This window comes from Nothobranchius furzeri, chromosome 4, assembly GCF_043380555.1.
Source record: "Nothobranchius furzeri strain GRZ-AD chromosome 4, NfurGRZ-RIMD1, whole genome shotgun sequence".
In the NCBI taxonomy this organism is placed as follows: domain Eukaryota; kingdom Metazoa; phylum Chordata; class Actinopteri; order Cyprinodontiformes; family Nothobranchiidae; genus Nothobranchius; species Nothobranchius furzeri.
Window position 1 is genome coordinate 69,164,850 of NC_091744.1, and position 25,848 is coordinate 69,190,697.

The 25,848-nt window shown below is 41.7% G+C and overlaps 1 protein-coding gene across 1 annotated transcript in view; it reads left to right on the forward strand.

Annotated features, from left to right (window-relative positions):
- The first annotated feature begins 370 nt into the window (after window positions 1-370).
- The window catches only part of slco3a1a (solute carrier organic anion transporter family member 3A1a), a 43,659-nt gene continuing 18,181 nt past the window's right edge, over window positions 371-25,848 (forward strand). The window contains exons 1-2 of the mRNA XM_015964522.3: window positions 371-718; window positions 8,429-8,876. Of these exons, the coding sequence (XP_015820008.1) occupies window positions 560-718; window positions 8,429-8,876 (607 nt within the window). The 5' untranslated portion in view covers window positions 371-559. The remainder of the gene's footprint in view (window positions 719-8,428; window positions 8,877-25,848) is intronic.

Consider the following 25,848-nt stretch of genomic DNA (forward strand, 5'->3'; position numbering starts at 1 on the left):
TTGTGGACTCTTGTATTTTTCCAAGTGGAGCAGAAAGAGTTATGCCGCACATCGCCTCTAGGGCCGCGCGCGCCGTGCGTGTGTGTAGGGGAGTGCTTTGCGCAGCAGCTGTGGGAGGTGGAAGCCCAGACTCTCCCGGCAGTCGCTGCTGGATGAGGGACCATGGCAGACCGGATCTGCCGCTGTTCGAAACAGAACTTGGCGCTTATAAACGCAAACACATTTGCGGAGAAAACATGCGCACCGAGAGACATTTCCGCGCCGGTGCTTTACTTCTAACCGTGCCTTCTTCGTTAAACCCTTCGAGGAGTTCACATGTCCGCTCGTGGCGCTGTCGTCGTGGCGGAGGAGATGTTTAACAGAGCCAGGGAGACGCGCGGAGTTCGGACGTGTGTTTACTAGCTTGCCACACAAACCCGCTGATCCAGAGACGCACGGCGCCAACTACGAGGCAGCGCGGATGTAGCCTTCCGGAGGAGGAAAGCGAAACCGTGAACCTGCCAACGTGGCCGGTGCGTTTTTTTTGGGTTTACGTTCTCAGCGCTGTGTGCCAGCCAGGATGCAGGTGAAGAAGCACCGGGACTCGGACCGAAGCAGCGGGAACATGCTGGAAAGAGACGGCCTCAGCAAAACCTCCTCCTGCTTCTCAAACATAAAGATATTCTTGATATCAGAATGCGCCCTCATGCTGGCACAGGGCACCGTGGGAGCCTATCTGGTGAGTTCACACACACCCAGAGGTCCAGCAGGACTTCCAGGTTCCTGCAAGCATGTGAGGTCAGGGTTTGGGTTCTCCAGGTCACCCTGCCTCCAACAGTCTAAATGCTTAAATGATTTAATGCTGCTGTTGTTTATTTCTTATCACTGATGCGTTTAAACTCAAACAATGCCAGATATTATCAAAAACGTTTAAAGGTCGGGTTAGGTTAACAAAATAATAATCTGTATATGTTTAAAGATTTAAAGCCTGTCGGATCATTTGATTCAATGTGTCATTCAAGGTCAAGACCTCCATCCTCCACCCCACCTCCGTCCTGTTTCTTAATTTCCCGTAGTTAACAGCTCTTTCACGCTTACTCACACTGATGACAGATAGGGGATTCTCAAAGGTTGGCTCTTTCTGTAAAGTTTATAGTTTTAATGCCACTGGAATGAAAATGTCAAAAGATAAGAACACGAAAGCATGCAAAGACTCATAACATATACACTCCCTGAAGCCAGCCTCAGGCAACTGCTGTGAACATTTTGTTTCATATTAGCAATGTTTATTCCCCTCAAGACTGGTGGTGATGCCTTCAGCTTGCTCCCAATTAATCGACTGAACCCTAAATGCCTCAACCATATTTGGAGTGGAACGTTTTATCTTCCGTTTAAGTGGACCTGCTCAGCATCCAGCAGCTCTGAGCAGCTGCAGAGTCACTTCTGATAAAGAGAAATATCTTCCTTTGCATTTTTCTCAGGTCAAACTGATCTGGCAGCCATTTTTCTATGGCGCATTAGATCTGGACACCTGTTCAAACAGGAGTGGATGGTGAGGTTTGGACACAGACTGTTCCTGTTCTCTTGTCAGGCCAGGCCGGCTCATTTCCATGAGGTTTTCTTAGCTCAGACAGGACATTAAGCACCTGGCACAGTGTCAGCCTGAAAAGCTGGTGCTGACTTAAATGTCCACTTCTGATTGTATGATTGTATTTACGTAAAGCATGTTTGTTGGCAGGGGAGTAGGAAAAACTCAACTATTATGGCCTTCTTTCTTTCTTTGGGGCTGGTATAAAAGACTATTAGTGGAATGCTGCCTGTCCTGATTTACCAGCCTAGCTGCAACAAAAAATGAAAAGCAACAGATGCTCAGATCACTGCTCCCAGGTTGTTGTTTTTTTCCAGCTTACCTAAATTCACCTTCCTTGTTTTGAGACCATTTTGGTGTAAGCGATGCAAAGGAGTGATTTTTGGTCATTTATTTTTGTGATTGTTGATTCTGTTCAACAGTGGTATGTACAAACACAAACAAATTTGTACAAACAATGGCATTTTATGATTTGACACTTCGGAGCCAAATCTGAGATGCCTTCTTCCTAAACAGTTCAATTCTGTTTATTTACATACCGCCAAATCACAACAAACGTTGTCTCAAGGCACTTGACAAAAAAAAAAAAAAACATAGCATGGTGATGCGCGATTTTTGTGGAGTTCATTCCACCTCACTGAGAGGAGCCTGATGACTAAAAGATCTGCCTCCCATCCTATTTTTAGATATTCTAGGAACCACCAGCTAACCTGCAGTCTGAGAGTGAAGTGCTCTGTTAGGAACGTATGGAATAGGGATGTCCCGATACAACTTTTTCATTTACGATACTGATATTGCAGCCTTCAGTATTGACCAATCCTGATATCAATCCAATACGATCTCAGTACAAATCAAACATACTTTAACCTATTTTGTAGTGTGGAATTGATGAAAGGCTTGATCGAGTGATATTACTCAATTGGAGAACAAGAGCAAGCAACAGTAAGTATGAAAAAAAGACAATTTTTTTAACCATTGGTTGGAATAATGTGAACCTTGACACTGCTTATATCGGAGATTTTCTGATGCAGTCTGGTATACACTCACCTAAATGATTATTAGGAACACCATACAAATACAGTGTTTGACCCCCTTTCGCCTTCATAACTGCCTTAATTTTACATGGCATTGATTCAACAAGGTGCTGAAAGCATTCTTTAGAAATGTTGGCCCATATTGATAGGATAGCATCATGCAGTTGATGGACATTTGTGGGATGCACATCCAGGGCATGAAGCTCCCGCTCCACCACATCCCAAAGATGCTCTATCGGGTTGAGATCTGGTGACTCTTGGGGCCGTTGTAGTACAGTGAACTCATTGTCATGTTCAAGAAACCAATTTGAAATGATTGGAGCTTTATGACATGGTGCATTATCCTGCTGGAAGTAGCCACCAGAGGATGGGTACATGGTGGTCATGAAGGGATGGACATGGTCAGAAACAAGGTTCAGGTAGCCTGTGGCATTTAAATGATGCCCAGTTGGCACTAAGGGGCCTAAGATGTGTCTAGAAAACATCCCCCACACCATTACACCACCACCAGCAGCCTGCACAGTGGTAACAAGGCATGATGGATCCATGTTCTCATTCTGTTTACACCAAATTCTGACTCTACCATTTAAATGTCTGAACAGAAATCGAGACTCGTCAGACCAGGCAACATTTTTCCAGTCTTCAACTGTCCAACTTTGGTGAGCTTGTGCAAATTGTAGCCTCTTTTTCCTATTTGTAGTGGAAATGAGTGGTACCTGGTGGAGGTTTCTGCTGTTGTAGCCCATCTGCCTCAAGGCTGTGCGTGTTGTGGCTTCACAAATGCTTTGCCGCATTCCTCGGTTGTAACGAGTGGTTATTTCAGTCAAAGTTGCTCTTCTATCAGCTTGAATCAGTAGGCCCATTCTCCTCTAACCTCTAGCATCGACAAGGCATTCTCGCCCACAGGACTGCTGCATACTGGATGATTTCCCCTTTTCACACCATAATTTGTAAACCCTAGAAAAGGTTGTGTGTGAAAATCCCAGTAACTGAGCAAATTGTGAAATACTCAGACCAGACAGTCAGGCACCAACAACCATGCCACACTCAAAATTGCTTAAATCACCTTTCTTTCCCATTTTGACATTCAGTTTGGAGTTCAGGAGATTGTCTTGACCAGGACCACACCCCTAAATGCATTGAAGCAACTGGCATGTGATTGGTTGATTAGATAATTGCATTAAGGAGAAGTTGAACAGGTGTTCCTAATCCTTTAGGTGAGTGTAGTCCGATACAGTGTTGTGGGCTGATATCGAATTATTTCCGATATCGATATCGGAAGGAGACATCCCTAATATGGAATAATCAAACCACTGATGTATAATGGAGCTTGATTATTGAGAGCTTTATATGTGAGAAGGAGGATCTTAAAATCTATTCTGAATTTAACAGGTGGTTCTTCCTTCCGAGATGATCCATTGCTTAGAAAGTCTTTGAGTCTCCAGTGGAGGTAGTCACTGGATCAAGTTAGAGAATAGTATCTGCAGCCCTTAAAACTGTGCTGTGATCACTTTCCTGGCTCCATGGTGCCACTATGTTGGTATTTTCTGGTGCTAAAAGTTTGAAAATCAATGTTATAAGAATTTCCAAATGATCTACAAGAGACATAGAAAAATTATTTGAGTTTTTTCTTTGCTGTGCAAAATGATAAATAACTAATTCTGTCATTGGACTGATTACATAATCATTTTAGATATTTTTTATCATGAAAACTGAAAATATGATTAATGGGTCATAACATTTCATACCATTTAACATGTGAACTCCTCACTAGAGAGCCTCGCTTTCCTATAGAAATTTACTGTAGATACTTTATTTAACTCATTCAAAGACACCTATTGTTGCATAAAAGCTAGAAATCAGCCTGGTAGTAACTTTGTTCAGTATCAGTTCATCCAAATTTTAATAGCCTTCAATATTGTACACATTATCACTCGATTGCGTAGTCTCTAAATGGTTTCTGGGTCCTGCACACACTGGGTCCTGTGTGTGTAAGACTTTTTGGTTATATTTACACCTCTCTGTCAGCAGCCAAACCTGACACTTGAAAGGTGGAAGCACCAACGTCAAACTAACACCTGAACCGTTACGTGTCCACAAACCTGTCAAGTTCGAGGTTGCACCGAAGGAGCTGAGTGTTGGAAGAAGTCAGAAGCAGAACTGAACCCTACCGGCGTTTTAAAAATCCCATTACTCTCAGCTGTCCTCTGATCTAGCTCATGGTTTTCAATCAGATTCTATTTCAGTCTCTCGTTTTTTGTTTTTTTTTAACATTAGATGATTCTTTTACTGATTTCCCAAAGGGCTTGGTGTTTAGGGTCAGGTTAATGAAGACATAAATCAGAAATGTTACACTCGGGTAATTTATTGTTAGTCTTAGCTTTGGGCTATTGTGTGTGTGTGTGTGTGTGTGTGTGTGTGTGTGTGTGTGTGTGTGTGTGTGTGTGTGTGTGTGTGTGTGTGTGTGTGTGTGTGTGTGTGTGTGTGTGTGTGTGTGTGTGTGTGTGTGTGTGTGTGTGTGTGTGTGTGTGTGTGTGTGTGTGTGTGTGTGTGTGGCCATTAACAGAGCACTTGACGTCAAGCACCCCTGAAAAGGCAGTAAATGTTTAAAAACTAAAGTGCTTTTGTTCATCTGGGCAGTCAGAGTTGTGGTGCAACTGTTAAACACATTTTTATATTGAAGGTGGTGCTTGTGGTGTAACTTTTCAAGGTGCAACTGTGCCCATACCAAACACACATTATACAAATTATTTTAAACAATTAGCTATGATCTCATGAGTAACATTTAACTGATCTCTCCGGGCAGTTGAATTCCTGTTAGCTAACGTTTTTGTGTGTATACCCCATAAAAAAAGAGGAAATGATATTAAATAGTCATTGCTTCAGTTGTAAACAGCTGCTCAGTTGTTGAGCATAACATGATTTCTGTGTGTGCTCTGATAACACACACATTAACTGAAGAGATTGGTATTTCTTGTGATTAGATAAGACTTGTAGTTCTTTTCTTTGTTTATTTTTTGTTAAAGGATTGCCGCTCAGTTTAATGATGCATTTTGTTGCTATGCAACAGATGAAACATTTCCACAGTCTGGAGTAGTAATGTTGTGTAAATGTGGCTTTCATTTCCATTGACTTTTTTCCCTATAATTTAATTTAGTTTACGTCTCCTGGAAAGCTGCCTGCCTGCCTAAGCTGAAGAGCTGAACACATTGAACTTTTTCTTTAGAGTTTTTCCTCTTTTCCCTGGAAAACTGTTAGAGTCAGGCTTTCCATTGGAGGGAAATGATTTGACTATATTGTTTTTGCAGGCAGGTATGAGACGTTTGATTTTATAGCAACCGGGTAGATGCAGTTGGGTGTCAATATTGCCTATCGAGTGTGTCCAAGTTCCTGACAAACCTCCACCCGGGAAGCGTAACTCATCCTGATGCTTCCTTTTTCCAGCAGTCCTCCTCTCTTCTCTTTGATCTGCAGTGAGGGGCTTACTGCAGTCATGTTCAGAGCAGCTGCCTGCGTGACCCGCTGTCAGTTCTGACTCTTAAAAGTCATACAAGTAAACTAAATTTGAGCACAATAAAGGGATGGGCTGGGCATTGGTTGTCCTTTTAATAATGACATTTGTATCGCTCATCGTGTATCCGACGCTGACAGGTTCCTGCTTTGCCCCATGTTTGTGCGTAACTGTTTCTCATGAACCGCTGGATGGATTTTAATGAATATTTCAGAATGAAACCTGTGCGCATAAAGCTCATTTCATCATAGCATTTCAAATGAAAATACTGTGCTTTGTTAACAGAAGTTGACCCAGCAGAGAAGCACTCATGAATGATTTAAAGTTTATTAGTTACATTTTAAATAGTAAATGTACTGTATTCACAAGATGCAGCAAAAAAAGTATTGTGATTAAGAATTATACTTAGTCAGCATAAGACCCTTTAGTTAAGGTTGCTTCACAGTTTGTTTCCCCTGCAGCACTCTTTAAAAAATCCCTGTTACGTGAAAGCAGTGAATGAGGGATTTTCTACCCTAATTTTTAAAACTAAACCTTCAGCCCTGAAATTTCTCCAGTGCAGCCGTGCTACAAGCAAACCAGTCTAAACATTTCTGCTGTGTGTGCTTCAGCTGGAAGTTTCTGGTCGGTTCTAAACTCCGGTGTGGGTGGTGGCTGATAAAACAGGAACCCGCGATGAGCTCTGGAGGCAAATATGCTTTGCCTCAGTATTCAGAAACAGATGCCTGTTGGCAGGGAGGAGCCCCGCTATGGAACATCTGAATGGCTTGTAATTTTAGGATCGTGCGTTAAAGGAAAAGTACACTTTCAGAACCAGAATGACTTGCAGGATTACCTTCATAACCAAGTGCATATGCAATGCTGTGTATGAGCTTGTTTTTTTTTTGTTGTTGTTCTTTTTGTTAAACAAACCTGCTCAATGTGAAAAAGTAATTACACATATTTTTAAAACCTTAATCTGTGATCCATCCTTCCACCCATTTGGGTCGATAGCGCAGCAGCCTAAAGGGCTCGACACACGGGAGGCGACATCGCCTCTCCTCCATTCATTTTCAATGAGACATGCGCGACAAAGCGATAATCACGGGTCTCCTCCTACCAAGCAAAACGCGAAAAACGTGCGTGTGGAATTTTGTGCTCATGCACATGTCGTGCACAGGCCACCCAGCGACGCAATCCCAGAAAGTTGAAATATTTTCAACTTTTCATCGCTGTCGCTCGGACGAGGACCAATCAACGGAGGTTTCATTCACTGAGCAAACATGGAGGAGAAGTTGATTATTATCATGTTTTATATAGTAAAATCAGAAGTAAGATTTCACATAACTCTAGCAGCACCTTGTGAAACATCATATCTACCACTTTTTTAACTCTGAACCGCTTAAATAACCTTAATTCCCTCCAACCTGACACAGCCAAACAAAACAACGGAAGTTTCAATTTCACCATGGAACAGAACGCGTAGACGGCAAATCCGCTGGCCGCTGCCGCGGATTGCCTCCCGTGTGTCAGGTAATAAAAGCGACGGCGACAAATATCGCTGATCGCGGTCGTTTGTCGCCTCCCGTGTGTCGAGCCCATAAGCCGAGAGGCCCAGACTTCCCTCTCCCCAGCCACTTGGGCCAGCTCCTCCAGAGGAATCCTAAGATGCTCCCTTTCCAGCCGAGAAACATAGTCCCTCCAGCGTGTCCTGGGTTTTCCTTAAGGCCTCCTCCCAGTTGCACGTGCTCGGAAAACCTCACCAGAGAGGCATCCTGACCAGATGCCCGAGCCACCTCAACTGGCACCTCTCAACGTGAAGGAGCAGCGGATCTACTCCAAGCCCCTTCTGGATGGCTGAGCTTATCACTCTAGCTCTAAAGGAGAGCCCAGACCTCCTGTGGAGAAAATAATTATTTTTTCACAGGTAGTCAATTCTTCACTGAATTTTTTCACTGAAAATCAGGTGGTGTGGACCCAAATTTTTTTCCTAGATGGGTAGGGTAGGACGTTTGGTTTTACAAAAACCCAACTACATGTGAACACGTATGGCCTAAGATCAGAGCTCATGCAATAAGATTTGAAAACATCATCTTGTATTTAATCTGGTAATCTTTTGACGTTGAAATTGTGAAACTTAAATATGCTCTGAAAGATTTCAGGGACCAAAAAAAAGGAAGAAAAACAATCTGTAAAGTAGCATTATATACTTTTCCACAGCATTCCATTAAAGAGCCAAGTGGACAAGTTACTTGTCCGTCTTTGAAATGTATTTATTTGAAGTTGAACACCAAGTTTTTGAATTTGTGTTTGATCCGTCTGACTTGTGGTTTTCAGTTGAGCGTGCTGACCACCCTGGAGCGGCGCTTCAACCTGCAGAGCGCTGACGTGGGAGTGATCGCCAGCAGTTTTGAGATTGGCAACCTGGCACTGATCCTGTTTGTCAGCTACTTTGGGGCAAAAGCACACCGACCACGTCTGATCGGCTGCGGCGGGATTGTCATGGCCCTCGGCGCGCTTCTTTCCTCCTTGCCTGAGTTTTTGACAAAACAGTATGAGATGGGGAAAATTCAGAGGACTGATTCTGGTCGGGACGTTTGCTCCAACGCCAGTGAGACTCAACGTGAGGAAGCTTTGTGTGCCCTAAAGGCCAACACCAACATGATGTATCTGCTGCTGATTGGAGCACAGTTCTTGCTGGGAATTGGCAGCACACCAGTGCAGCCCCTTGGGGTTTCTTATATTGATGATCATGTGAAGAGGAAAGTCTCCTCCCTCTACATAGGTGAGTCATATTTTCTAGATTTTGTTCATATGAGAAGTATTTCATTCATTTTGATAAGGTCAAAGCAGGTGAACGAATTCAGGTGCCCTGTTTAAAAACAACAACATCTGTTTGGCTTATCACTGATTTCCCAAGGCAGCTGAATCTGGTCAAACATGAGTGTGTTTACTCATCGCCAGCAGGTGTGATGTTTGAGCAGTTTTAGTTCACGGAGTACACGTGTGCGTTCCTCCTTTTGTTGCGAGCCTGGGCCTGTTGGCGCGAATGCCAGGCGAGCACATCTTGGAGCTTTTAATCTCCATTACAGAGGTTTTAAGAGGCGAGGAGGCCAGCTACGGGCGTTTACTCCGCTTGATCCTCTTTCAAAGGCAAGATGCTGCTGATGTGGCTCTCCAAGGTGCCTTCAGTGCAAAACCCTGAATACACAAAAGCTCTTTAGAGGTAGATATTTGCTGTGTTGTGTGTATTTTGCTATCCTGGAAAACGAAAATCCACTTTAAAACTTTTGCTTAGTCAACTGTAAGGTCAGTCTGTTTTATTTCAACCAACAAATCCTTAAAATATTATCTTTCCTAGCTTAAACTGAGCCTCTGATTTACTGCCCTGCCTACCTTTGATGGAGTGTGTGTCCGAGCAGTGCGTGGTGTTTGTTATTGGTGTGAAGCCGAGACAATGAGAGGGCGTACAGCGAGTCCAGGCTGACACACACACACCCTTTCCTGAGACATTCACACAGCAGCATGTTGTGTGGCTGCCTTTTGTTGTCCAAAAACAGATGTCACATGTGCACAAAGGCGTAATCTCAAACCCAAAGTGGATTTTCTTAATAACCACTCATCATGTTTATTTGTCCTGAACGCGAGCCGTTTCTTAGAGCGTCTGAAACAATAAAGATCCTGGAAAATTGACGTTTTAGCACCATGTCATACTTGATTGTTAACGGTTTATGGCCGGAAGTGGGCTGTGAGTGATTGAAGTTTTGGCAGGCATGAGTGTTGGTGGTGGTGGGGCTGGTTCTGTGCACCTCTGATAAGCTGCATGGAGAGTTGGAGGAATAACAAGCGGTGAACTGTGAGGAACAATGTGGTATTGAGACTTGCTCAGCTGATCGTACTAATCCTTCTGCAGCAGGCATGTCATGCTCTCCCGCCTGGATGAATGGTGCAGATTGTCTGATACTCTGTGAGATTCCTTTCATTTACTGTTTTTCTGTTCTGGTTGTTTGTTGCTAAATATTTACCTATTGCCTGCATGTTTTCAGCAGAATTTTCAGTCGTTTGTCTTTTTTTTCTCTCTCTCTTATTATAAAACTATGAGACAAAACACCTGGGAGTTTGTCCTGTAATATTGCCTGGAGAACTTAAGGATTTTAAAGGTAAAAGCACTTTGATGTGAGATTGTTTTGCACATTCAAGGATTTCTATCACGTTTCTTCAAGGGTCGCTCCTGAAAAGGAGTTTGCAAACAATAGATGAAAACGTAAATGGGGAAAAAGCTTTTTGAGACCAAGCACACACCTTACCCTGACATCTCCCCTCCAACAGTTGCAAATAGTAACAACATTAGTGTGCAACATGTAACTTCCTCTGTGACCATTGTAAGTATGCATCAACGTGTTTCACGGCACGTAGACTCTTTAGATCATAGAGTAGAGTGGATTAAGAGCATGAATTCATATGTTCTTTCATTTCTTTTATTAAGCTTCACATGTTTTAAGCTCAAACCAAAGTTTAAAGGCCAGGTTTACAGAAAAACCATTGTTTACTTATTGTTTTTGAAAATGATCCTTCACTCTGAGCTTGTCATGCAGGCTGAACATGAATCTAGACTTTTACCCCTAGCTTCGGCATTCATTAGCTTCTGATAGAAAACGGAAGAAAATAATGCTTAGCTCAGAGATCTACGTCACATTGTCGCTTAACATCTTAGCTGGGAGGCTGTTTTCGGTTTAGTTGGTGGCGGCGGGGCTAATGCTAACCATTAGCAACTCCAGAATACAGCAGAACTCCTTCAGGCTTGTGTTATTTGTGGAGATAAAACATCAACGTTGCAGAGCAAACAGTCAGTGGTCGCTGTTAGCCAATCAGTGACAAGGAATATCAGGAAATAAAACCCAAGTCCTGTAGTGTTCTGCCACTTTCTCCTCCAGCTGACCTCTATATCCTCAAACAGGAGCATCTGGGCTTTCTTTTCCCAGAGAACGACTCACAAGGCATTTATTCCTACTAGAGTCTAGGGTTGTCACGGTGTGAAAATGTAACCTCACGGTTATCTTGACCAACATGATCACGGTTAACGGTATTATCGCGGTATTTTTTTTTAAACGTATTGCCTTTTCAGACAACCAAATAAACCCTCTATATCAGGAACATGTTGTCCTCAGTTGGTCTAAATTTAGCCTAAAATTGTTACTTATAATTATGTTGTTCATTTGTTTACATTTTTCCCTTTTTGGTCTTTAAAATACCAAAATTTACCCATAGCTTCTTTTTTTTCATTTGTTTGTTTGATGTCATCATCATTTTAAAAATAAGAGATAAGATGTGTTTCAGTACTCAAGTATCCTTCTAACAAATACTTTTTACCCTTACTTGAGTAATTTCTTGGGCAGCTATCAGTAAAAGGTGTTAAAGTAGTGCTGCTCTTACTTGAGTACAGTTGCTAGCTACTCTACCCAGACACTTTAATAACTATTGAAAGTGAAAGATTGGCAATTACATTTTTGCAGTGTTTACTAGGCATGAAAGGTAATATCAATATGCTGAAATTTGGCGATATTTTGTATGATACTGAATCAATGCAAACATATTTATTGTATTACTTTTGTTGGTGCAATTCAAGCTCCAACTGCTAGGTGGCAGCAGTTTTTTGTTGCCTTCATTCTGATGGAACAATGACATAACACTGAATGTGTCTTGGAAGCGTTTGGCCTGAGTTTACCAATTAAATTCAGTCTTAAAAATTGCAAAAACCATCTGGTTTTTCGTATCGCAATATATCGTATCATCTCCTCTGTATACACACCTCTAGTGTGTGCTACTGGAGTACTGGAGTCAAGAAAATGTCTTATCTTGGTCAGTTTTAAAGATATCAATTGAAAACGTGATGTGTTGGGAGCTGAGAGTCACTCATGACACATTTCCTGATACCATTCCATCATGTCTTTACGTTTAATTTAAAACTTTGGTGTGAAAGATGGCCAGCGATGTGCAATCCTTCAAAGACTCCTGGACTTTTAAGTAAAGCTGGAAGCCAGGTGAGGAGTGTGAACCAATCCCCAACCAGAAGATGGTAGTCATTGGGTATTCAAATGGCAGGAAGTGCCTGGAGAGAAGCCATAATTACAAAATGAGCCAGGAATGCCAGCCAGCCACGAGGTGGGTTGGAGTGGGCCGGGACGCTGATGCATACCACACAGGCCTGTGAAAAACAACTCCTTCCAGAGACTCCCAACTGGCTGTGTTTATTGTGTGCACTCTAGCAGACATGTCTCGCTGCTGTTAACGAGTGTAGGAACGCTCAGACAATGTCTTCTACGAGTCTCTCTGGATATAGTCACTGTCATTGTCTAAATCCTTCCTGATTCCATGTGTGCTTCAAGGGAAGTACTTCAGTGTCAAACGTTAGCTTGTGTTCTTTCATATGATTTATTTCGGTTTTGTTTCTCTGGTCTGGATGTTGGCAGTGATCACACGGCCAAAGGAAATAAATATTATTGGATCATTTGCGTCAACGGGATCTTCATTGCCCTGCTCTATGACCTTTCACTACCCAATGCTAATTTTGGCTCTTCCCACCAGACCCCAACTATGTAAACATACAGTGTTAGAAGCACATCCAAAAGGTTTAGAGCACTTTGTGTATCACAGAACACAAACTTATCCCAGCTGCCTTTCGTAAAGCTCAAGCTTCTTGGGATTTCTTCATTAAACTGTAATGTGAACTGTGTGCTGCCTGCAGCACAGAACGCATAGGACTAGACTGACCGTTTTCTCTTCATTCTTTAATCAGAGAGATGATTTCTTATGTAAAACCCCACAGATTATTTCTGAGTGAATGGGTGGTCTTTTGCATCATTAATACAGCACATAACTGAATGGTGAGAGATTTCTTAGCTAACGTAGTATTGTTGGGGAAAGGATAAGATACTTTATTACAGAGGCCAGCACACAATGACCACACAAAGCATATAGCATACACCAGAGATTTAAAGCTGTTATAATGAATCTGCAAACAAGCTAGGTTTTGAATGCAAACACTGTCATGAAACACTCACCCCTTTCCCTCAGGTATTTTTTAAATATAGCTTTAATAGGAGAAACTGTAAATTAATTCTGCACACCTCTGAACGCCCCATGGAGGTATTATTATTTTTTAAATATTGCCTTTTATTAAAATGTTCCATATTCTAACTTTAAGATCAGCACTCACACACAAATACTAGCAAGCCCACACACAAAAAATAAATACCAGTGCCGACATAAGCGAGACTGTTGATGGATAAACCTGAATCAAATGTTGGATGTGGTCATAATGATCTTATTATCAGAATACCCAACCGATAAATAAATAAATACTTAAAAATCCTTAAACTGCTCATAATGTATTAACTCGTGCACAAATATTTCACTGGCACTTAAAAAGAAGTCTCAAAGCATCATTGTGTTCTACATGCAGCAATATACATTTTAAAAGGCTTTTTTTTTTGTCTTTTACATGCTGTAATAGATTATTCACATGCAAGGGCGTCAGTTTGTTGTCAGAATTGCTGGGGACAATAACCATACACTTGAGTGGGGTTTAAAAATTGCTGGGGACAATAAAGTAGGCTAGCACAGGGGTCGGCACCCCGCGGCTCTGGAGCCGCTTGCGGCTCTTCCATCCATCTGATGCGGCTCTCTGTGCTTGTAAAATACTGAATGGATATTTGAATAAAATGCTTTATATTTTACTGCAATAATTTTACATCTGTATGCCAATTCTAAATGTAAAGATTGTCTGCGTAAACCTGAACAGGTCCAACCCGGTCTTACTGTGAGACCGGGTTGATGGGTCACGCTTGTGTTTAATCATAGGCGCTTTATGAGCTGAAGAGGATGTGAGATTCTGGGATTCTCCTCAGACGGCTCCTGGATGTGTCGCCACACTGGAGACAGGAACAAGCGCTACTCAGTCAAAGTTTCATAATCAGGGAACATTTTCTTAGTGACAAGTCTCTCTGAGAGACAGGGTTTGGAAAACACTCGCTTCAGTGGGAGGAACCTTCCCGCATGCGCTCTGGTTGTCTGGGTGGCTCTGGGGTTAATCAAGTTTAATTGTTTCTCTTTGCAACAATCTTCACAGGAAGGCAAAACAGTTAAACGGCAGGTTACATATATTTCCATTTGACTGTTTATTTTGACAGATGAACTCAAGGATGTTGCTTGGTTTGAAAGAATTACCCCGACGCACACTGATGCGCATGGATGAGCTGACATTTTAATCGTTAACGCACATCGCGGAGGTAAAATATTCCCATCAGAACATCAGAGCTTTATACTGGACACTGTGTTCAGAGTGGCTCGGAGCGCCCACGGTGGACAGTGAGCTGAAGATCTGGGGTTCGCAGCGCAGCGCAGAACCACGGCGCATGCGATAAGATTTCCTCCCACTGAAACAGTCTGGAAACCCGGTCTCTCTGAGGGATGTGTCACTTGGAAAAATGTTCTTTTTATGAAATTATGAAACTTTGGCTGAACAGCGCTTGTTCCCGTCTCTAATATGGAGACGCATGACGCGTAGAGACATTTGATCACGCACAAAGTTTATGTGGAGCAGAGGTGGTCGGGCCACGGCAGGTGAAATGTTCCTAGCCTACATGAAGTGAAACTGTTTAATTGTAACATTAATGTGTTACTGGACACGCTGGTCTGGTTGGTTAGACCAGTGTTTGAAGTAGAAAACACACACACACACACACACACCAATTAAAATAATGCTGATAGCATGGACTAGAAGCCAGGTGATGGTTTAGATCAGGCTGCTGTAAAATGTAATCTCCATCCACATCCAGACACAATTGTCCTTTATTCTTTCTCTATTTGCTCTGCTCTTGTCTGGGCTGATCAGCTGATGGTGCGCGTGGCGCGCCTAACTAGCGGCTGATGCACATTTTACGCATTTGGAGAGGTGGACTGGATGCGTTGCTTTTACTGGAAGATGGTCCACTTAACGCACGGGTGTAGACTACATATTAATGACAAATGAATGAAAATTAAATTGTGAGTTTTTACTTCATATTTTATAAATAAAAATGATGGGGGAACACATTTATGACATCTTTTTAAACTAAAATTTCTAGCGCGACCTGCCTGCTTCACTTAAGTCACTGCTTATTAAGGTCCGTCCAGAATTACCGTGGGAAACGGGTAATAATGGCTCTTTGATGGGAACAGGTTGCCGACCCCTGGTATAAGATCTGAGCTGGTAAAACAAAAATCCTCATCAGCAGGCGTTTTTGAAAGTGGGGGGGACACAGCTGCCAATCACAAATTTTGCCGGGGACATGTCCCCGGCGTCCCCGGTTAAAATGACGCCTATGTTCACATGACTTGACCCAACCTGAATTGGTGTGAGACCAAACGTGTGCATTTATACAAGGCTTTACCACCCAAAGAATGGTAGTGGTGACAACCTTGCATCTATCACACAGCGCTTCCCATGACTAGTATGTATGTTTATGGCAAAAAAGTTTTATTCTTTTTGGCACAACACCAGCAGACCCCAAAGGCAAGCAACTGGAATGTTGTTCTAACCCTTTAAGGGGAAATGTAATCTTTACCAAGGAAGTCCAGGCTTTTGTTTTTAAACACATAAGAGGATTCTTAGAGGGTTTGGGGTCTGATTTTTGATGTAATCATATTCAATCAATTACAGATCTTTAATATATACAATCCTAGTAGGAGAGTTAAAATTCAGTTTTATTTTTATTTCCATTTTTATGAATTTTGCGATGCAGAAAAAACATTATTGGTTTACATTTGGAGTAAGGTTTATATGTACTTAAAAAGCCATATTTACAGATCTGCAGCACTTTAAATTTAAATGTGTTTTGTTATGTGAAGGTTACCTGACATCATGCTGTTTACACCTCATTAACAACAAACAATCTAATGAAGTTAAAGCATTTGAAGAACAATAGAAAATAGGAAATCAGGTGGTCAAAAATTTAAATACAGCAGAAAGAGGAAGATGCTGTGTAGAAGTACAAGCTTGTGCTTGCTGGACTGCCGTATTCTCTCCACTCTCTGCTAACTTTAGTCATTTTTTTTCTAGATACTTTGTGTTTGTCAAATTTTCCACTCTCTGTTTTTGTCTTAGCATTGAGATAGGAGGGATAAACTGTGAGGGGAGTATTGGTAAACATTATATACCTTTTTAGAGAAACTAAATGATCTAATTCAACACAAGTCAGGTTTGTTGAACGTGAAATATGTAACGAGTGACCAGACTAAGTTGCACTTGGGCCACTGGCTCATTTATCTGTCATAATTTATAAAAATGATTATGCATTCAAGCGAAAGTGCAACTTATTGCTCAAATCCAGCTGTTTTTTGACATTTATTTTCTTTATTTGCTGATGTTTTAGGAGGATTAACCACTTGAGATGAACCATCCTGTTTACTAGTGGGTCCTCCATTGAAAGTTTCAATGAAAAAACAAAAAAACAAGATAACATATCAGTCTCCATGCAAACATAACATAAAATCAATAGGGCAAGAGTAAAAACACAAAAACATAAGAAAATAATAATAAATAAATAAGCAAACAAACAAATGGCGCTATATCATACTTATTTAAATCTCGATTAAGAAAAACACTGGTTTCTGCTTCCCTATCACTTCAGTTGAAAGTTAAAGTTGCCCTCCGTATTGCTAATGAAGCATATTTGTGATTTTTCAATTTGAGTTATAAAACACAATTTGTCCTCAACTGTCAATCAAGTTTCTGGAGCCTCTCACCCACTCACAGGCTTTAATGCAGCAGGAGTTTTTTTATTTTTATTTACAACCCATCATCTTTCTTTCATAAGCACACACCAACACGCTGTTTAAAAAAATAACTTTCAGCACTCACATTATGCAGCGCATTAAACAAAACGGCTTTAAATGTATTCACCGTTCGAGTTTGGCGGACGTTTGTGAAAATCGTTGTTCTCCAAATATTCTGCACCTAATTCACCACTGATGGTGTGCATCTCTTAAACCTAAATAACCAGCAGTTTTCTTATACATTACTTGATGTTGGCTTTAGCGCTGCAGGGATAAATTTAGCATCAGGTTTTTTGGGGAACCCAATCGCATCCTCGAGAGTCTTGTCAGCATTCCTGTTAAAACACTCCTAACTCCAAGCAGTTGCTGCAGCAGGGCGTTTATATAAGCTACTTAAACTCAGAGCATGTTAATGTCATCTTGAAGGATTAGATTTTAAATGGGTTTTTCCGTCGCCGCCATAAGCCGCGTGCTGAGTTTGCCTAGCAACAGTAGTTTATCTCAATGGATAGCGTTGTAGCGCTCCATCAAACATCCGCCGCTCCTGCATACCGCCGTGATGAGCTGTGTGAGCTTGACTTCAGAGTGCAGTTCTGCAAGCTGAGTGACCCAGGAAGCGCTCCTCTCATGGCGATGCAGGTCAGGGCGGAGCAGCCGGCCACTCTCAGCTCAGTTGGTTTTCAAGCTCAATCCTGGAGAAGGCAACGAAAATGAGATTATCGTCGGGCCAACTGGTCAACAGCACGCTGTCTGAAAGCTAATCAGCATTTATTCTCAAATCCTCTAGACTTTTACTTCATGCAAGAGTCGGAGTAGAAAAACAGCTGTGCATATTGCAGTCTTCTGATTCAGTATTTGCTTTAAAATATGCTGTAGGTGAGCGGTCCATTGCATTTGTGCAAAAAGTGGGATTTGATGAGAGAGTGGAGTTTCCTTAGGCAGAAAGGGGGCAGAGCAAACGGGCTTGGTGTAAAATTGGCAACAGGGTGGATTCAAACCTGCAACTTTATCAGTGCAAGGCAACAATGCTACCAACTGCTTTGCCATGCAGCCTGCATTTGCTGTTCTTTCACACAAAAATATTTTCCATCCCTTACATAGTAAAAAAAAGTTTTGTATGCTACATCTGACACTCCAATCTGTCTATATTTAACAAGAACAACGAGGTGAATGTGTTTTTAAATTCTAGGACCACTTGAAAAAAGAATTTGTGGGGGGAAAATTTTAAGCAAATTTGACTATAAAGTTGTTATGTTTGTAATAATCATGGATCAGTATGAAACCCTTCAAACACAAATACCAAAAAAATAAAAATTCACAAAAACCAGGGTCCCATGGTGTTGGAGTACGACATTGTTTGAAAATTTGAAGCTCGGCCGGCTAGGGGGTGGGAGGCTGCGGGCGGGCCTGTGGGCTTGCCGCTGATGTCTCCCGGGACTCTGCCGGTTGCTGGTTGTGGCCCCCCCGGGGCGATCCTCTGTGCCTCTCGAGGGGGGCAGGGGGCCTTTCTGGTTGCAGTTTCCTTGGGGTTCCTGTGTTCTGGGGCAGCGCCTGGATCTCTGGGACTTGGAGCTCCCCCCGTCTCCTGCGCATCTTTGGGGGGCGGATCTGTGGTCCCTCACACTCTCTGTTGGACGCTCCTATAGAGAAACCTTAAATAAACAAGCGCGTGTGCACACACAGGTGCTCACATGGTGCTCTCAAAAGTATGGGCTTGGGCACGTTAAACACAGGTCTTAAGACTATGGTGGGCACTTAATGCACTGTGATTTATTATCGTGATTCTTCAGTTAAGCAATGTTGATATATATTTTTTCATCAAGTTGACGCAGTGATAGCTAGATCTTGTTGTGTTGTTGTTGTGTCCCTTTTTTTTTGTCCTTTTGCTTTTTTTTGTCTTTTTCTGCAGGTCTAGAAGCAGACTCTTGTTCATTATTGTTTATTTTTGTGGAACCCCCCCCCCCTCTCTCTCTCTCTCCCCACTTTTTCTTTTCCTTTCTCTTTCACCTCTGACTCCGTGTCTGGTCGGAATTACAAAGCATTCAAAAATAATAAAAATAAAGTTTTAAGTATCAGGAGTGACATTAAAAGCAGACGCTTTGATGCTCCATCTAAGAGTAAATCTGTAAGGCTTGTTACCAGCATTCAGACATCAATTCTGCTTGCTTCACAGCCAGACAGGACACGGTAAAAAAAAATAATAATAAAATTTGAAAACAATAATAATGGGGTGATTACATAAGGGTACAAACATGGTACTACCCAAGTGCATTTTTATTATTTAAAGTGACAGTAAGTGTTTTCCCTGGCAATAGGGGGGCAGTACATACCAAAATCACTGCAAGCAAGCTGCATTTTTGTGTTTGAGTAAGACCTTGACAACGGATGGCCATTAGGGTAAAATATCCTTGGGTGCACAACCTCCAGCAAAATGATTAACACATCAAACTCCCTTTCATCACTGGCTGCAAGTGAACAGGTTAATGTGTAAAACAACAATGGTGAATGTTTTGTAACCATTTGTCACAAATCAGTTTGTGCATTTTCCTCACAGGCTCCTTTAGGAGGAAGCAAGGCATCTAGACTTACCCCTACTACACACACATCAACGGCGCGGAATGGTAGGGAAATGTCGCTGCTTCAGATAGAATCCATTATAGTCTATGGAGTGTCACAAACCAGCTGCGACATATCCCAGAGGCAGCGCACCACGCCGCTAAAGATGGGTTCGGGTTCTAGTTTTTCCACGAGCCGCTTCTGGGATGCGTCATTTAATGTAGTTAATGTGGCTAGACAGGAAATCACACACTATTTCAGTGTAAAACCCCCCATTAATTTTCAAAACAAAAGTATTGCAGTGATTCAATTTCATATACATGAAGCTTTAGTGTGACCTTACGGCCACATGTTTTTGAAAAACAAACATTTCTAGATGGCTTTTTGGACTTTGTTTGAGATTTGGCTGAAATATATTATTATTAATAATAATAATAATAAATTTAATAATAATAATTATTATTATTATTATGACAGTACAATTTTGCTTTATGTTTGTGATCAGCCTGTAGGCCTGCAGAACAGCTGCTCATCTCCTGTTTTGGTGACTCTCATGAACATCTTATATTCTTATGTAGGTATGGAATAAACAGACGCAGCAGTTTATGGTTCAGCTGCTGCTTTTAACTGGTGATTCAACTAATCATAGTTTAGGTAAAGCTGAAAGAGGAGGCTGCTGCCTGGTGATGAATGAGGCCAGCGTTTCTGGTGGGATGACTCTTTGATCCTTTAGTTGGACCGTCGGGGGACTGAAAACGTGTTTGGGCAGTAAATAGGTCAGACCTCTGTATGATATGGATCATTACAGTGTAGCCGTGTAATGACAGCATGCTGAACTGTTTGGAGCTAAACAGCTAAACTACTGTTTGTTGCAGATTACCATCTGTAGTCGTGCAAATAGCTCAGTAGACTGAAGGGACCCCAGTGGCATCCTGCCTTAATCCTAGCTGCCACTTTTTGCCCTAACCCTGCTCAGTCATGACACCTTTTTCTTCTTCATCATGAATCTGTGTAGCCTGTCTGTAAACCTCACCATGCTGTCAGGCAGTCTTCTAAAGGCAATCTGGGTCAGGCTCCATCACCGCTGATTAAAAAGGTTTTTTTTTTTTTTGTCATCCACTGAAGGAGGAGCACAGTGATAAAGGTGGGAGGAGGCAGATCAGAAACACAGCAGCATCAGCAGACTGTTACCACAGAAACAGACTGTTTGTGTCCCTGTTCCTGCTGTGGAGAAGGAATTTTGATAGATTTTTAGAGATTACACAAAGTTAAGAAAGAAAAACACTAAAATGAGGATACTTGCGTTATTCTGCTCATGTCCTTGGTCATATAAAGGTCATGCTGTCTGTGACCTTGTGTAGAGGCTTTCAAAACTAAACAGTGTTCATTATAAACCTGGAGCCTCATTGATTAAGGGGTGTTTAAGAAACTGGCCCTGAGGATCACTGTGAGTGTTAAAGACAACACTGTCTAATTAAATAGACTGATCAATGTGAGGATAGATGGTATTAATAACTGAGATTATTGTTACTTCTCTCATTGGGCAAATAATACTCTGGTATTTGGTTTTGGTGTGTACCACACATGAGTCAGAAAAGATGCAAGCTTGGTTTGTGCATTATTAGTTTAGATCTGTTTCACTGATTTGTATTGTACAGCCCTAATCATCACTCAGTCCTGTTTGTCTCTCTCATCTCATCTTCAACACTACTTCTTCTCATCCTCTTCCTCAGGAAGTTGCTCTAGCTTATTGGGTTCCAGATATGAAGCTGTACAATCAGCTGCCCACTTCGCTTGTGCTCCTGGGGAAAAGGAAAACAGGCTGCTGGCACCTCTATCCTGGTAATTAGGCCAAACCACCTGCAGAAGAAGCTGCCGCCAGCTGCTGTCAAACAGCCCAAACCTCATCCTGCTCTTCGTCTTCAATAGAACAGCTGCAGCCCTCCAGCTAAGAGCCTAACTGCACTGATGTTGTGCCCTTTGCCTCCATCCTACCAACACCACCGCCAACAATAGAGGCTGTGTTTGGAGTCATCTCTGCTCCGACATCTGAGCGCAGCTACAAACGGTTCACTGTGTGGCTGAGCTTTGCTCCGGTGAATTGACTCCCTCATCCCGTCTGTCTGTCGCCCTCCTCCTTCATCTCCTTGTGTGTCAACTCCTCTTTTGACCCTGTGGTTTTTACAGTTAGCAGTCTGGCCAAGATGTCCAAGCCTCCAATTTCACATTAGTGCTCTATTTGGAAATATGCCCAGTCTGAATGTGTATCTTAGACTCAGAAAAGACATTATTATGATTAGTTTAATAGAAGTAGCATTTCAGAATCACTCGACTCACAAAATATGTATAACTTCCATGATAGTGGATCAGTTTTATACCAAACAATAGTTTAGTCTCCAGTGCTGGTTCTGCTTGGGTTTATTACTAATTCCTGAAATATTTAATGACACAGCATGAATTGGACTTAGAAGTGAACTTAGATTTAGAGTGACTAAATATTTGTGGCCGCTAATGTGAAAGAAGAATGTGATTACAAGCAGATATTTAACTGTTTTTGTTTCTTTTCTGAGTTGGCATCATGGTAGATAAAAACCATAATGAAAGTCTAAATTTTTGCTCTCAAAAGTTTGGTATGTCTGGACCAAATAATGCACCACATACATGCATTTATTGGAAAAGTAACTACTGATTTCTTAAGCAGGTATCCTGTGCTCCTACTCTACGTAACATTGAATCAAAGGTCATGGGGTTGCATTAGGAATAAGGTTTTAACTGAACTAAGCTGGTCCACTATCATATGGGAAGTTTCGCCATCCATCCATTTTGTCCACTCATCTGAGCCTGGGTTTGGGTCACAAGTTTAGAAACCCTTAGCTTGGCAAGCCGTCATATATGTGGATAAATAGTCTGGCCACGGCCCATAGACGGAGCTAAGTCCAGGGGGGGAATCTATGGTTGTCATTTAAACTCTCCATGCTATCGGATAACAAACAACAAGAAGTACTCATCGCTACAGTTGTCAGTCAACGGAGCAGTCTGCCGTAGACTGTCAAAGATGACGCAAATACATCCTTTTTCTTAATTAAGGACTTAAGTACTTCTGTGTGCCCTTGACTCAAAGACCAACTCAAGTGATAGGCCCACAAAACCGATAGAGCGCTGTGAGTGGTAAACCTCAAGACTGTTCGGGCCTGCTGAATCTCCTAGAGAGCGTGGCTAGACCGACATGCAGAGAAAAATAATTTTGCTTTGGCTACTGTCCAACTAGATTTCTAGGCTAAGCAACACAATCAGTCTTCTACCCAGCAGCTTCGAGCAGCTTTACCGGCTGGATTGCAAAGTGTTTCCTGGACAACTTGGAGATATAGTAGGTCCCTCCAGCATGTACCGGGTCAACCTGGGGGCATCTTGCTAGCAGTATATGTCTGAAAAAATTCACCTCAGCTGGTTCCTCTTGAATGTAGGACTAGCGGCTCTACTCCGAGTCGCTCCTGGATGTCCGAGCTCCTCACCCCGTCTCTAAAGCCACTTTTATAAGACACATCGTGCTGGCAAATCAGTGTACTACTGCCACTGCAGTGTGTCTTATGAAAGCGCTGTGGCAGCTATCGTGCAGCCAAGCTGGTAGTAATTACCGGAATGCCGGACTTGTGAACGTAGATTATGCCTGGCGCAAAAAGAGGGTGGTGTCATGATCACGTGCAGAATGTCCCCCAAGCCCCAGCCGACAACCAAATTGAAAATTAAAGCAAATGTAAAAGTTTTGCTTTTGTAAACAGAATTGGCTGAGATGGCAAACTGGAGCGATGCAGAGCTCCGGGAGCTTTGCTCCATTGGAGCTGGAGCACAGATCACCAGACAGTTTGCAGAGACAGTGAGGGACAGACACCTTTAGGAGCGGTCTGTAAAAAAAGCTTAGGGAGCGTGGCTTCAATCGCAGTTACAAACAAGTCATATCCAAGCTAAAAGGAAGTCCATGGTGGCGTGGAGACCGCCCACACACCTCCTTTCTATCGTCGTCGTGTAATCTTTTGTGAAAAGCACAGGATCATGCCACGGTCTGACCACTTGTGAATGGCCTAAGACTGAGCTTTGCGGCTAAGTGGTGACATTGTTTCATGAAAGAGGCTTAAGGTTACCGTGCAGCTCATTTTGTCTGCTGGTATTCCCATTTTTTTACTGTCAGTCATTACTCAAAGCTTATGACTATAGATGAATGAAGATCGCCTGGTAAATTGAGAGCTTTGCTTTCCAGCTCAGCTCCTTCTTCACCACAACAGACTGGTTCTAACTCCTAAGATGAGAGTTAAGATATATGAAGGCCTGGTCTAAAGTCAAACAATAACCCCTCAAATTAATATTTTCCTCACATCCATTTTTCACCTGAATGAAGCATTTGGATCTAGTATTTAAATATATAGTCACAAAAGGTGTTTAAAGATGTTTGAACTGTTTGTCCTTCCCTTAAATTTGCATATGATTACTTAACTCTTCATCATAGAATGTATGGCATGGATGTGAATTCATTCAAGATTATAAAAGCATTTCCTTTTATGACAAGCCACCACTTTCCTGAGTTATATCTGAGTTGATAAAGCATTCCTGTATTTGCATTCCACTGAGTGGTTTATTCAAGTCATTTCTTTGTACTGTCATCCAAGGGATTGAAGAAGCTAAGCTGATGCAGGCACTGAATTATAAAATGAGACGAAGACCTATTGGGAATAGGTTTTTTTTTTACCTTCCTGGTTTGACTTCAAGTCTTGTGTGGTGCAAAGTTCATAAACCATATCACTCCTTGAGGTCTTTTGAATCCTCTGCAGCCAACCACATGTAGCTAAATTATTTATAAATTCGTGGACCACCCATTGGATCGGTTTTCCATTCAGAAAACAACCCACACACCTGACAAGCAAAGGTAACCACGAATGTTCTGTTATTCACACCATGACAGTGCATCGACAAAATAAAAGGGCTGCCACAGATGGATTTAATTCCCAGAGTGTTCAGCCCAGCAAACGGAGGCCTAACAGAATTAGTCTTTTCACAACATTAAAGGGAACATTAAACAACACAGAGAATCTTCTCAATCATGCTGGCATTTAAAACAGCTTGTATAAATATGCAATATCTATATACAACATGGCATCACAAACATTTACTGAGTAACCGCTAATGCTCTCCAAAATATCTAATCTCATCCTACAGATAATGGAACATGTTTAACACAAGCTACTGAAAATCTACACAGACATTACACTCACTATGCCCAACAAACATCCCGGACAAGACCCCAAGTTCTTATCACCCTGTTTGTTAGCTTGACTTAAAATATAGAATAAGCTTTATTTTTATTTAATGATTTTTGTTTTGTAAAAACAATGTTAAAATGACTCTACTACATGGCCACTTAGAGCCAAAATAGTATTTCAATTTGTGACTAATTGATTATTCATCCTAAATTGGTTCACCCCACAACACATGGATACATTCAGAGCTAGCTATTCACGTTTTTTTATAATGGATTTATTTTTCCCTTGACTACAGAGCTAATTAATTATTCACAAAGCTGTCAACATAACAACAAACCATCCATCTATTATCCTAACCACTTTATAACAGGAAGCTGTTGCCTAACTCCAGCAGTTATCAATCGAGGCAGTGGGACTCCATGAACAGGTCTCCAGTCCATCACAGATATGAAATATGAAAGTAAAACTCGAAAAATTTGAGTATTGTGCAAAAGTACATTTATATAGGTAATTTTACTTAGACTAAGAGATCAAAGTGTGACACTTTGATTCTAGAATATTATGGGTCACAATATTGTAAAGTTCAATTTTTGAGTTTAGGATTTTCTTAAGCTGTAAGCCACAATTATAATAAATAAAGGCTTGATTCATTTAAATAAATACATTTAACTTTTGCATGATATTCTTTTTGTTTTAGTTTCTCCTGTAGATAAACAATCATTCACACAAATACAAATGATTGATTGTGTTGTAAAGCGCCTTGGGGGGTTGCATGACTATAGAAGGTGCTGTGTCATATAGAAGCCAAGTAAATGCAAGTCGCTGTTTTATCCCAGCTCGGTCATCGAAGATGCAATGGGCTGCAGCAATATTTTCAGCCCGCCGTAAACCCCAAAACCTCTCATACTGAGTTTATTCCAGGTTTGACTCATCAGCTTTTACCTTTAGTTGTGTGGGATCCCCTCAGGTTTCTGAAACACTCGTTGAGGTTTTGAGGTTTGAACATTGGCTCTTTTGGGGAGTCCTGACATTTGAAGATAATGATTGAATGTTTTGATTACTTCCTACTTGTACATGCTGATACTTGAACACACCTCACTGCATTTCTATGAGATTCTAAAGAAAGACTCATTA